Source organism: Cydia pomonella, chromosome 20 (genome assembly GCF_033807575.1).
Source record: "Cydia pomonella isolate Wapato2018A chromosome 20, ilCydPomo1, whole genome shotgun sequence".
NCBI classification, from domain to species: Eukaryota; Metazoa; Arthropoda; class Insecta; order Lepidoptera; family Tortricidae; genus Cydia; species Cydia pomonella.
This window is the reverse complement of record NC_084722.1, coordinates 7,696,843-7,712,015: the sequence shown is the minus strand read 5'-3', so window position 1 is coordinate 7,712,015 and position 15,173 is coordinate 7,696,843. Positions and strand designations below refer to the sequence as shown.

Sequence of the window (15,173 nt, the reverse complement as noted above, 5' to 3'; positions counted from 1 at the left end):
ATGAGCCGTGGCAAAATGCCGGGACAACCCGAGGAAGAAGGAATATATATATATATAATTCGTGTCATTCATGATGACGCGCAGATTTCTCACATCTAACCTTTACGAGTATAGGCATGCGTCTTCGTGAATTGACACGATCTATATTATGTTTTAATTTCCTGGTACAGAGTTCACTTATATGCAAAATTAGCACTTTTGCGTTAATGTTAGTGGCAAATAATACCAATGTGCTAAAATTAACATTAATATTAGGTCTTATGTCACGTACTATGTTGCTATTTACAAAACAATTAATCCTGCTTACGTACCCTACTCAGGATTCGCAAAGCTACATTGGCTTTGCGAATCCGAAAAATTATCGTATCGTCGATTTTTTTTTACGAACGGTCTGGTCTACTGTAGTGACTGCCTATGAAGCCGATGGAATCCCGGTAAGGGCATTTATTTGTCTGATGGACACTGACATTTGTTCCTGATTCATGGGTGATTTCTATGTAAGTAGGTATATAAGACTGTATTTATCTATACTATACACGTATGTATTTTGACGACCAGTTTGGCCTAGTGGGTAGTGACCCTGCCTACGAAGCTGATGGTCCCGGGTTCAAATCCTGGCGAGGGCATTATTTAAGTATTTATAAAATATTTATATATTATATATATCGTTGTCTAAGTACCCTCAACACAAGCCTTATTGAGCTTACTGTGGGACTTAGTCAATTTGTGTAATAATGTCTTATATTATTTATTTATTTATTTATTTATTTATATTTATGTATTTATACCGTCACCCATAGTACAAGCTTTGCTCAGTTTGGGGCTAGGTCGATCTGTGTGAGATAGTCCCCAAATATTTTATTTTTATTTATTTATCGAAGTACTTTTTGAATAATAAGTAAAAATCAAATTGTACTTCGGGTTTATTAATTACTGGTTTATTTACAATCACGTACTTATAGTTTACTATTATTTTGTCATGATTGTCCAAAATTGTAATAAGTTAAACCTTATGGTATTAGAAATAAAATCCAATTTCGTAAACGCAATCCACTCGCATACTTGGGAATACCGGGAAGCCCATCGCACAGCGAATGAATGAAGCGGAATATATCTCCCTCTCGCTTTATTTCGGAAGCGTTCGGCTGTTCGGTTATTTCCGTATATCGTTCATTCACTCATTTCGGCATTATCGCCAACGGCTGCGCGCATGCCCACTTTCTTTGACCGTCAGTACGCATGCGCGATCAGTGTCAACCGGCGTCGCGGTCGCTTTCATCATAATTATAACCTCAATTCAACAAAATATTTATATTGGAATTTTATATAGTTTCCGTGCAAAATGGCTCAAATGGACGCTTTAAGCAAAATCGGTGTCATCGGTTTGGTGCTGCTTGCGATATGGCTAGTGAAGTTCTTGTTTAATGTGATTTTTACCTATGTTATTGGTCCAGCAGTGAATAAAGTGGACTTTAAATCGAAAGGGAAATGGGCATGTAAGTTGATGAATATTGAATTTAAAGTAGCTATTGTATAATATTTGTACGTTACTAAAGCCACGAACTTGTTTAATTAGATATTGTTGGTCATTCTGCGGAATATTTTTCGCTGTATCTGTCATTCTGACGTTCGCTGTACGGACGTTTACGAGTTTTGATAAAGAAAGGAGAAAGTCAAAAGAGAAATTTTGAATACTGAATGAATATGTTAATATTTTATACAAACCTAGATATTAAGCCTATGAAGTATTTCGACTGAGACTTTCTATGCATAATTAGTCGTAGGTTGTAATAATCCTGATATGGATCATAAAATGTTGATAATGACAACAAAATGTCAAGTTTCAATGTTAATGGAGAAGGTAGGTAACCTAGGTAGTTTGACAGATTTTAATTTCGATAATAATTGGTTGTTTAAAAGAGCTCCTCGTTCTGAGCGGAATAGATACTTATTCCAAAAAATATGTTATTTTCGTTTGACATAAAAAAATCCCATACATTTTCTTAGGACACGGGTCACCAAAACCCCGGCCCGCGGGTCAAATCCGGCCGGCGAGGCGTTCCAATCCGGCCCGCGGACAGCCTACGGTTCGGCCCGCGGGAGGTTGCCAAACGGATCCCAGGCTCCAGGGATTCAGCATTCATTGAGAGTGGAACTAACTAACAGCAGAAACTAGACCCCCCCCGCCCCCGGCGCAAAAACCGATAGTGGCCCAAGCGAAAGTTTCTGAGGTGCAATATGACCCTCAGGTTTGGAGACCCCTGTCTTAGGACATAGATAGATAGATAGATAAAATCTTTATTCAACCACAACTTACATGCTTTGTGACACAACAAATAACAAGAGAGAAAGAAAATTGACAAGAGACAAAGAAAAAGTAACATACAGTTTGACACTAATATCAATAATTACGTCAACAATCAAATGTATTACGTGTCTTATTTTTAGATTAATAGAGATATTAGTAGAGGGTCATGTGTTGTGGTAAAGAATAGGCGCTGACTCAGCATAAATGCTGCGGAGACCACAGCGCTGATCTTCCGTCAGAACCTTAAAACCTACACTAATAAACATAGCGTGAAATTGCGCTTAGAGGTCATCTACATATTACAGGGAAGTAACTCAAGCAACAGGGGAGGGGGGAGTCATGCTAAATGTGACAGTACATGTCAGAGATAGGAAAAAGCGTGACATGTAGGGTTGTTCAAAATTTCAAAATGTTGTGTGACATAATTAATGAATGTAGTGCATAATTAATTTCCATCGTATTTTCACTGAAACGTACGAACGTGTTTTGCTATTTCAGTCAGTCTCAGTAGAAAAAGTACTGAGATTGACTGAAGTAGCATGACAAATACGAACATTTCCGAGAAAATACGATGGAAAACAAATATGCACAATATCTGTAGAGATTGAATACCTACCAGTACAGTCAAGGTATAAATATCGATATGGACAAAGTGACAAAAATATGTATACATACACGACCTTATTGCCCATATATTAAGGTAGTGTGTAAATATTTTTGTCACTTTGTCCGTATCGATATTTAATACCTTGGCTGCACCAGAGATAAATGTCCGCCGACCTATTAATTTGGTGCCATCACAAACAACACAAAGTTACTACAGGTAAGAGTTCTCGAGGATGCACTGGGTTTCATTTCTCCGTTTACCTTTCAACACAGTATGCATAATTATTACAGTTAAAAGCGTCCATAACGCATACATACAAAAACACGCACCTACAAAATAACGATCAAGACAACACAATGCCTATATTTACGAAACAATCCTTGCGAATTATAAGGTAAGAGTCTAGAAATAGCCTTCGTACCTTGCCCGTGAAACCTGAATTTCCAGTTGGGTTTTACACAGGGGTTATTCCAAGTGCTACCAGGCGCAAACCGAGACGAATACTCACTTACTCGGGTGACTTGGGGCCGTTTAACCTGCAATAATAGGTACTGAAACCGGACCTTACTGGTTTCTAACAATTATGATATAGTTAGTAGAATTCTTGCATTACAGGCATTTAGAAAACGGCGCACTGGTAAATACCATTGTCATTGTCATGTTACAAAATGTGTTGTGTGGTGTGGGAGCTAAAAATGACGCACGCACGACAGATATCCACTGTCAAAATGTATCCCATAACCGCGAGGAGAGCTCCATAGTAAGTCAGCCAGTAACTATTGCTATACATAGTTGTTTTTGTTGTGGGTCTAGAGTTGACTGGTACATTTGTCGGCCTGATTCGAACATTAAGATACGTCAAAAATTTGCTACATTAAATAGGAGTCTATACTAGAGCAAGATTCATATACCGACCTAGTCGACCAACCGGTTGCGGGATGTTCAGTCCTACTACTCGTTTTTTATGTATATTCTTCGTCAATCGACACGAGTAGGTACAGTCAGCATCAAAAGCAGCGAATGAAACAACGCTACAAAAGTATCTGCTATTCTAGATTTATTTTGCAAAAAGAGATCGCCACAGTTCGCGTACTTAAGTATCTGTTACTGTTTAAAGGGGCCCACTTATTACCAGTTCGCCGGACGATATCGGCCTGTCAGTTATTCGCTATTGTCAGCTTTAACGAATAACCGATATCGTCCGGCGAACTGGTAATCAGTGCCCACTGGGCCCCCTTAAGGCCTGTTTCACAATGTCCAAGTAAAGTCCTGAAGCTACATGCCGCTTGTCTGACGAATAAAGTCATCGCTGACGTTTCACGGTCTTCAAATAAGCTCAACTGGCAGTTAAATTATTTGTTGATTAGCTATCCAATACTTTACTCAGACTTAGTGAAACAAACCCTAATTGTTCTACATATAGGCACTTATATCTTTTTGTTAAGCTATTAGAAAATGATTTGTTTTGTTCTATACAACACAAACGAGGTTTTGACCACCACCACCAGGTTAAATGGGTACCTATACTTAATATAAAAACGTACGGTTATCCTTTTCATGTAAATAAGAATCAATGTTTTTCATTGGGTCCTTGTTTACTGGTGCCGTCACCTATTCAATTGCATATAAAAAGATTTACAAAAACACGGATCTTTTAGCTGTCTTTGCAAATGGCTAAGGTCGAATTAAAAGTCTAACGGCAAAAAAAGGCAAGGTTTTATTTGCATGCATGTAATTTTATGATCGATGTAATTTAAGTATACTTGATATCTGCAAATTATAAAATTTTAATTTTTAATAATATAACTAGCGACCGGCCCCGACTTCGCAAAACCTTAACGAGTTATAGTATATACATAAACATTCCTCAATAATCACTATTGATAGGTCAAAACCGCATGAAAATCCGTTCAATAGTTTTTGAGTTTATCGCGAACATACATACACATAGTCAGATGCGGCGGGCAACTTTGTTTTATAAAGTGTAGTGATTATTGGCCCATTTTAGTAAAGAAACTGAATTTCAATTTCAATTTTTTTTATTTTCCATGTAGGTATACAAAGATTACAAAGATACACTTAAGTCCGTCAATTACACACACATTTTTCTCCTTAAAACTATTATATTTTTAATTACTTGAGTAATACAAGTAACCCTTTAGACGCATAATGCCAAAAACGCAAAACGCCATTCATACGCGATTCTCCAAAGACGTGTATTGCCAAATTCTGTTAATGCCAAACACGTGGAATGCCAAAGCTGTATAAAAACCAAATACGCATAATACCAAAAAAAAAAAAACAAATACGCATAATGCCAAAGAATATTATTGACTTGATGCAAAATATTTTTACAGAATATGATTTATTTTAATCATAGCTTAGCTCGATTTTTTAATAATTATAAAAGGTAGGATCGAAAAACAGGCTTCATACAATTTTTTAAAAGCTGATCAAATAAAATTATCAGTAAATAGTTCCTGTTAACATATAATTATATGTAAGCGTTTTTGCCTTTCTGCGTTTATAGCATTATGGGGGATTTGTTTTCTTCAACACGCGAAACGACAAAATGGCGTTTTGCGTTTTTGGCATTATGCGCTTTTTGGCATTCTGCGTTTATGGCATAAAGCGTATTTGGCGTTATGCGTATTTTTTTTTAAATTACGCGAAACGACAAAACGGCTTTTTGCGTTTTTAGCATTATGCGTATAAATCCAAGTAACAAATACAATTATCCCATACGTCTTTTTCTTCCAAATAATCTGACAGTTTATAGTACGATTTTTCAATTAATTTATGTTTGAAAATTTTCTTGAATTTATAATTTGGCAAATTAATGATATGATTTGGAATTTTGTTGTAGGAATGTACTGCTTGTCTAATAAATGATTTTCGAGCATTAGCAAATCGTAAGCGGCGCACAGCAAGTTTATCTTTGATTCTTGTATTAAATGTATGATTGTCACTATTTTTCGGAAGGTGTTCGTAGTTTCTTCTAGTCTACATAATAACTTCATAGATATATTGTAACGGTAGCGTGATGATGCTGACGTTTCTGAATAGATCTCTCAAGGATGTTCGCGGATTCAGATTGTAAATGGCACGTACGGTTCGCTTTTGTAAAACGAATATGCTATCTACATTAGTAGATTTTCCCCACACCAGAAGGCCATAACACATGAGACTATGGAAGTAGCTGTAATAAACGAATTTAGCTGTATCTGTTAGCTCTGTCTGTCTGTTAACTGCCTAATCTGTCTCACAGCATAAATATGCGTTAGATTTCCATAAAAACATAGAACGGACCTGCTTATCAACTTTCATTTTCACTTAGCCTACTTACCAATTCATGTAGAAAAAGTCAAAATATACATCCCTATACACGCCTTACGTGATTGAAATAAAGTCCACTTTTAAGTGAATCATTTAATTCTTATGTAGGTACAATTATCACAATTATGTCATTAGTTGCAGCACAATATCGCTAGTAATAATAGAAGGGCTATATCTAAAATAAACAATTTGTAAGACCGAAGTGATCCCATAAGTGTTCCGTGGACAAAGTTTTGTACGGAACACTAAAAATCGACTATCTGCATCTCTATCGCTCGAATAACACAGGTCTATTGCGCTTAATGTGGGACTAAGTTGATTTGTGTACGATTCTCCAATATCATATTTATTTTATCTAGGTATCTATTTAATAACGCATGGCAAAAGCTATATAAATGCAGAATAGGCGATTTTCAAACGTCAAAGTTCGCAGCACTTCGTTCTAAAATTCCTACTTAGAAGACACCAAAAAAGTACAATATATCACCTTAATGTTGTTGTATTATCTAGGACTACTTGTTAACCAATCCGATGTTTGAGAGGGATATTAGCAGAGATTACCTCCTCTGACCACCAACGCAAACGATAATGCTTATGCTGCTATTACCTTTTGTATGCTCCTGTCAAAAAAATTCCATTTATATTTCCATTTCCATATGAAAAAACATGTTTAAGGTGAATATGTATGGAGCATATCTGCTACTAAGCATACCATAAGTTAAGAACGAACATGTTCCTGTTTACGTTTTGAACTCGTTAACCCTTGGAGCGGCAGGCCGTCGACTCCCGACCGATTATGTCATTGAAATTTTAAATTTGATTAATTGAAATAAAATCAAAATTCCACTAACTCAAAAACGACAGATGCCACTTGAAGAGCTAACATCATAGTCGTAACTAAGTATAAAATTTAAAAGACTGTTCATAGCTACTGAAATAAAAACTTGTCCATAAATAAGTAAATAATTAAAAAACAACTGACGTAAATATCCACCGGCTCGCCAATGTGAAGGTCAGATTGACCGGTCCGGCCACAAATGAGCCAAAGAAACCACTTATTTGCTTACCATCAACAAAATAAACCAAGTGTTTGTGACGCCATACAGCCTATACCGGAATTGATTTCAATTGTAGATTAGTAAATTATATGTACTCTATATCTGTTAATATAATTATTTGTTAACGGCAAAAAATCCACAGTCTATTCAATTCAATTCAATCTATGTATTCGTCAAACTTAATAAACTATTAAATTTATATGTCTTCATGGCATTGCTGAATTACCAACAATATCTGTTGAGGTTGAGCCAGTTAAGCCAAATTGGTTTTTAATTGATTTAGTCGAACGAGCAAGCGAAGTGAAGTTCTTACATTCAACATGGAACACACAGCTGGCTCGTCCCGGCATTTCGATGTTTTCAAGCTGAACTGTCAGAGGATAGTTTGGTGGACAATAACTTAAGTAGATTTGTTGTAGTTTCAATGAACTTCGGTAAACTTGTAGTTGATCAAAAACAAAATGTATTTGTGAAGGTCTTGTTATCTGGTCATCTTATTTGCATGAATGTATGTTCGAATTTCGTACCAAATCAAAGTGCTCGTTTTACACATTTATTATATGTTTTTGTTTAACAACTTCAAAATAATTAGCAAGATAAAAACTAAATTAAATAAACATAATATAGGTATTTTACAAGAAAGATTACTGATTACCAATGAAACAAATACAGTTTATTTTAATCTCTATGGTGACTTAAATCTATCAGTTAAGGGTTCCACAGACCTTGCAATAAATCGCACGCGGTTTTCTATCCTTTGCTGACTAACTAACGACAAAATTGATTTATCTTTTTGGCGAACCGCGAGTTCTCAGTTTAGGGCGAACTACTAGTTATAACTAAATTATATATACGCTTATACATATATACGTTTACGATGACAAGTCAATGGACATACATATTGGTCATGCATGTTCATAACCTCCAGATGACATTGTTGATTCAAGTTCAATGTAACCAGGTTATCTGCCTCATCACACTGATTACGGTATTGTATTTAAGATGCAGTCATTCAAACTGACTAATATTGTTTAAAAAAATATAACATTAAAACATTAAAAGCGGTGATGGCCGGATATGACGTCCGACTTTCATTCCGGAGGTCGCGGGTTCAAATGCTGGCGCGTACCAATGACTTTGAACCTATGCACCTACGAAATATCATAATGACATTTAGCACTAGCTTTTCTGTGAATGAAAACATCGTGAAGATACCTGCATGCATATGCGAAGAAATTCAAAAGATGTAAGTATACTAAGTATGTGAACTCCCCAATCCACTTATTATTATATTACAATTTGTCCATTTCATTGGTTAATCTGCCTTTTTATCGTTCGAATATTCTGGAAATACGATTCAGACGAAAATTTGTTGTTCGATGTTCGCGGTAGACCCTCGCACAGTGTGTGATTTTGGCTTAGTTCCGGACATCATTAATTTATTTTATATTATGACGTGTTTGGTTGTAAGTAAGCCTAGAAAGAAACTCCCGTTGCAATATTTTACTTAGTTTCGTAATTATATTTTTTTTTCTGAGAGGTCAACGACCTTCATAAAAAATGTTTCGATCGAAATCTCCTAAAAAAATCCAACTACCGTTTAAAATTAAATACATAATGTTTGTCAGTTTAAAACACATTAGTTGTGACAGTTTCAGGACTCTGATGGCAAAGGATAACGGTATATTAATAAATTTTAAAATCATAAAAAAGTGTTAATAAATAATTTACTACAAACGGGCCGCATTTTTCAAATTAACTTAATAAATGCCTCATGGCATTAAGTCCGCCTTTTGTACTATAAGATTTTCTTTTGTGCAATAAAGATTAAATAAATAAATAAATGTACCTTTCAACTTTGAAAATTCTGTTAAATTATCTTGCAGGAACTCGGAGATATTGCGTTTCTAAGTTTTTTTCCGATTTCTATGGAAATAGGGTTGTCACAAAATTTATGTAAAATTGATTCCATTAGTGGTTGATTTGTACTGAAAGTTTAAATTAATTGTTTATCGGGATCTATGTTATGATTTCATCTGTTCTTGTTAAAGTTATGTTATCCGTTTCACTGTTCAGTGCATGATAATGAATATTATCAGACGTTACTTTCAGTAGGCGAAGTACTTTCTTTGGTATAGGCAAACGTTTTTGTTCTTTATTTCGTAAACTGATGGAAGACAAGTAGGGGTCGGAGATTCTAAGCCTCTGTGGAACAAGTCTAAAATAGTCGTCGTACGATTTAATTTTCTAGTATGGTGCTCCCGATCATAACGCCAGTATTTATTTCTTGAGCAGACAGCTTGCTCAGACAACATACCTATCGGCAGCGTACTAGCCTCTATAATGCTTCGACCATGTATCAATATCTTATGTAACGATACTGACATGTAAAACCACTTATATTTTTTTACGTATTTCTTTGCAAGTGAGTTACAAAATTCTTCAAATTTTTCTGTATAAATATGTAACCCACTCGATAGAGCTACCAATATTGTATGTAAGTCTTCTACTAGCCACATCTCTAGACCTAAGATTTCAGCAAACGTTTTTCGATGTTCGTCCGATAATTAGGGATTGCAATCCGGTCCGGCGGATCCGGTAATCCGGCCGGATCCGTCACTTTTCAGGAGCTACCGGATCCGGTAAAAATCACCGGATCCGGACCGGATCCGGTCACATAAAAAAAAACTCCTAAATACAGCACGCACTGGGCGGTTTAGATGAGGAAAAGGCGACGGATGAGAGGTATGAACTTGAACAGAGCATAAAACGAATGAAAAAGTTTAAATTTAGTTAAATAAAAGTATATTTATTATGACAATGACTGGGAACAGAAGTTGCCTTTCATGTTGGTGGCACGATACGACGATTACATAAATACTGTAATAGAAGGAAAAATTAAACGATTGAGATGCCATGGAAGGCATTTGTAATTTATGCTAAAGAGAAGAAAAGAGTGTTGTGTGTGTGAAAAGTAAACAAATGGCAGGATTAAGTCGGCGGTACTCAACCGACTAGAGCTGGGCTAATCAATATGTGTTACATGTGTGAATGAATATAAGATTGTAAGTTTGTATTGAAAATCAATGTATTAAATGAAATGAAATGATAACATTGATAATCTTTCGTTTACTTCGATTATATATATATATATATGATAAAATATTGTTTATTTTCTATTCAAATTTGAGAGAGAATCTTTTGTATTTACAATTTCATCCAATCTTATGCAATTTCATTAATGGTACATGCTACTTTACGTCTAGCCAATTCTTTATTTGATCCATGTAACTTTTCTTAAGGAGTCCCTTTCCGCGATGGATTTCAATCCTACACTCTATTATTTTTCGCATGAGATCGTCGTGTCGTGTTCCATTCCCTATAATTTGACCAATATACTTTTCTGTAAATAAAAAAACGGTATTTTTTTAGATCATACAGAATACTACTTTCTTGGGCAAAAAATGAGGGAAAATTTAATATCATTTTGGTTAATAGTAAAATATCTTATTTTCTTACTAGAATGGATGTCAACGTTACAAATAATTCAATCAAGGAACTGTTACGAAAACTTGTCATTTCAAGGAGTTCCAATTCTCACCCCACATCCCATTACAGGGCTTTGGAAACTAATCTTTATAATCGTAAACGAAAATTTGAGCACTTGTGAATGGTTATATATAATAAATGACCGATTTCATATTTGGGTTTTTAAGTGATATTGACAAGGTCACACTTTTTACTACTAAGGGTTATTTAATAGTTAAGAAGTTATTTATTATCTTCAAATTATAGATTTAGGAATACGTATTACGCAAAAAACTAGAAAAATATGTCATTTAATTAATTTTGATATCCCTATACCAAACCGGATCCGGTCCGGCCGGATCCGGCCGGGTTATGGCCAAAATCCGGCCGGATCCGGCCGGATTGAAAATCAATCCGGTTTGCAATCCCTACCGATAATGCTGTGCGTGCGGTATTCCCATCATTTGTCGTCCCTGCATTCGGGCGAACCACATCAACTAAAAGTGACATTTTTGCTCTAATTTCCGCCTGTATTGACTTTTTTCGTTCTTCGACTATCTTTCCTTCCGGGGTGTTTTTGTTTACTCGCCACTTCATAACCGCTGGTGGCAGGACGGGTCAGTGCCTGTTGAGGCAAAGCAGTGCCATGGGTCTTTAACGGCTCCATGACACCTCACCCCCGCTTCTCCAGATATTATGTATAGGAATTGGGTTTCGACTAGTGTCTAACGAGGGCGGACCCCTTCCCAATTCCACATAATATCTTTCATCGAAGATTGTTGATGAAAACTATTGAAGATGTGATGATGAGAAAGGAACACTGTCGCTCTACCATTTTTCCTAAAAACAAAATAATTAGGTAGTAGTACTTAGACTAGAGATGTGACAACCCTAACCTAAAATTTGAAAAAATTGTATCTCCCTATTCCTGCATTGGTTGCGTTTGATATGTTTTATGGTAATAGTTATAACCTTCCTTAATATTTATGCAGTGAAAAAAAATGCGACCGTGAAGGGAATAGCCGAAAAAAAAAAGTTGTTATATCATAGAAATTAATTAATTGACGACTACGTGAGAGTATATATTTATATTTATATGCGTATAATGATGCTATTAAATCATGTCTAGCATACCAGGGAGCATTTATTGATTAATCTGCTTCGACAGAGCATAGAATGCGTTTCTCTGGTTTTTATGAACTTTTCTCGATTTTTTAAATATCTCAAAAGTCTTTCTTTGGAGTTTAAAAGCAAGCTTTTTTTGGTTATCATCTATCCAAAAAGCGCGAAATATAGGGATGGCCGCAACTAAGCCAAAATCACACACTGTGCCTCGTTTTAAGTCTCTAAATGTTATTATGGTAAAGAATATTTTTTCTCGAGCACCTCGTGTCTGTACTATTTGGCACCTCGATTGGTTTATCATCTCATTTTCATTAGGTTTCTTTACTTATTTTAATTAGTTTTCTTCATTACATTAAAAGTTACAGTTCTGAAGAGATTTCCCAATACTCATAAGAAGTCAAATCGAAGCGAATTGGAAATGACCGCAAAGCTTTCCAGGCTACATTCCTATTGCCTGTCCAACAAAGTTAAACCAATCTATTATGACCTGGACGCCCCTTATGACTATGTAAGGCTCACACGGCGTAATTTTTTCCCTTATACCGTATACGGGACATAATATAAGGCGTCTATGGAGGAAAGCAGTCAAGCCATGTGAATAATTTTGAAAGTTGCCATACAAATTTTACTGTCATTACGGTGTTATATATATAAAACCAGACGAACATGTCACAACCATGTGGTTATTTTGGTACCGATGACAGACGAACAACATGAAACAGAATAAGCAGGGATAACCTAACCCAATCCCCATTAGTGTTGGTTAAGACTCAAGTTCTTTTCTAGTTAAAACTAGACTCAGTTTTTCAGACTCTTATTATTAAATCGAAGCTTGAGTCCTTTCACTTGTTGGAAACTCGAGGATTATGTACCTAGAAATGAATCCTTTTCAGATAACTCTCAATTTATTTACAAATAATGTCAAAATGCAATTGTCTTTATGTAAAATAGATAAACAGATCATACAATGACGCCTCTTTTCTCTACTGTTATTTAGATAAAACCTATAAAATTGTTGACGGAGTCTTTATTCGGAGGCTCGAGTCTTTTTGAGATGCAATCCACTTAATAAAGGAATCAACTCAGTATGTAAAAAACTCGATTTTTTTTTAAGCGCTGAGTCTCGTAAAAACGGGTCGAGTTTTTCAAGTTTAGATTCGGAACACTAATCCCCATGGCGTAGAAATTTGTTTGCAAGGGGGTAAACTACTTCTACAGATGACTGTCCATATCTGTATTCCCTGATAAATATGACCTGTCTCTTTAGCAAGAATGAATAGACTACTAGTGCTACTACTGAACCGGTGAGCTCCATCTTAAGCCCGTCTTCACTTTCCATCAGGTGTGACTATCAGCCAATCGCCGATCAGTCTATAAAAAAAAAATCTGTTCAGAAAGTCTTCAGCTCAACATAAAAAAAAAGCTAAGAGTTCGGCCAGCCTGTTCTCGGCAAGCCATCGAAACAAAATTTCAGGATCCGCCGCTTTGTCAAAGTTTCCGTTAAGCTATCAAAGACTCCCGCTATACTTTACTTTAGAGTAGTAATTACACCAGTACTCTTGCTCCGGCTTCCTGGAGAAACTTAGGACGCCCTAACTTTAAAATTGAAAAATGGAACGTTCATCTTCGGATCTGTTATTACACTGTCGGTCATTGGGATGACGTGATACTTTTAGCGAATTTTAAATTTTCGAAATCGAAAAGGTATCTTAGTTAAAGACTTGGTCTTGGTCAGGAGGTTGGTCTCTTGACAAATCTTAGTTATATTTTGTTTAGGGAATATCGATCTAAATAGTGTACAAAGTAGGTCATTTGTATAAAATCGCACCAAGCTTTTTATCATCGCGTTATCACGCGGAAGGCAGCAGGACATAAGAATCCATTTTTGCCAAAGATAAAACGAGGATTCGCTCGCGCTTTGTGCTCGCTCGTTCAATGCCAATGTACCTATGCACAGAGGAATTTTTAATTGGATTGAGGAGTAACTTTAACTAGGATTCTACGCATTTACAAAGATTTAAACATCACGCACTTAAGGGCAATGTCCGGTAAAAACGGTGTACAGCGGCCTTAGACTGTACGAATACTATACAAACGCTCAGGCATTTAATACTATTTATTCAAATACCTACTACTACTTTATACTTTATTCAAAGTCTACAATACTTTTAAATACTACAGACGACGTCAAATATATGTTTTAATTTTCCCTTTATTGACACCGACTGTACCAGTGACCTATTATCAGTTAACAAGTAGGTACCTAGTGTCATTGTCATTAACATAAATGAACGTGGGAACACACAGCACTAACATATCCGTGAGATGTTTTCTCGTTGTGCTTTGCACCTACACCTATTCTTGCAATGATAGCATGCTTCAGGTATTGTGTTGCGTGTGCGTGTGAACAGTTGTCATGAAATATATCAGAGCGGCCGAGGCGCCCATTTATATCTAAACTGTAACCCCTTGACTAAAGTTGTTAGATATTTGTGAGCACCTTGGCTCTGATTTAAAAAAAAACTGAAATATTCATGATCTACATAGGCCTTATAAATTGGATTTAAACTCTATAATTATTTTCAAGTATAGAAATAAAATCTAAACTCGACTGGAAAGAGCTGGAAGTAGCCGCTCAGGATCGCGACAAAAGGTTTCTGAAATTCTGCGAGCCCTATGTCCCTAATGAGGAATAACAGGATTATATCCTCATGCCTTATCAAAAGTTGTTCAGTTAATGTGTTATCTCCTCTTAAGGTGTTAAATGTACTCTTTGGTACGGGAAATCGCACAATTTTAAAAGTAATCTAGATCGTAGCTCAAAAAGTTTCCAAAAGAGCTCTTTCTTCGTAACTCCTTAAAGATGCGATTGGCGTTGTGAGACTCACTTGTTTCACCGGCAGTTGGGATGAAGAAATGCTACATTTCTCATGTAACTTTTCTCTCGACACCCGGACATGTCAGCCCATTTCCTCCGACTCCCAGAATAAGCTTAAACGCCACTGAAATTTATTTTTCATAATTTTTGCTCATCTCAGGCGCATAGCACACTGGATCTGACTCGCACGTCGCTGCAATGTTTGAAAGAGACAACGCTATGCGCGTATTATAGCGACATCCCGCTCACACGTCGGAGTGATCGATCGATCGATCAACTGATCGTCACGGCTGGTGTCTGCTAAAGATAAAAGATAAAGATAGTTTATTATTC

General features: G+C 36.1%; 1 protein-coding gene across 1 annotated transcript in view; it reads left to right on the top strand.

Moving 5' to 3' along the window:
* Positions 1-1,188: 1,188 nt before the first annotated feature.
* LOC133529407 (very-long-chain 3-oxoacyl-CoA reductase) overlaps positions 1,189-15,173 on the top strand; it is a 47,442-nt gene continuing 33,457 nt past the window's right edge. Inside the window, exon 1 of the mRNA XM_061867115.1 lies at positions 1,189-1,496. Coding sequence (XP_061723099.1) covers positions 1,343-1,496 — 154 coding nt within the window. The 5' untranslated portion in view covers positions 1,189-1,342. The remainder of the gene's footprint in view (positions 1,497-15,173) is intronic.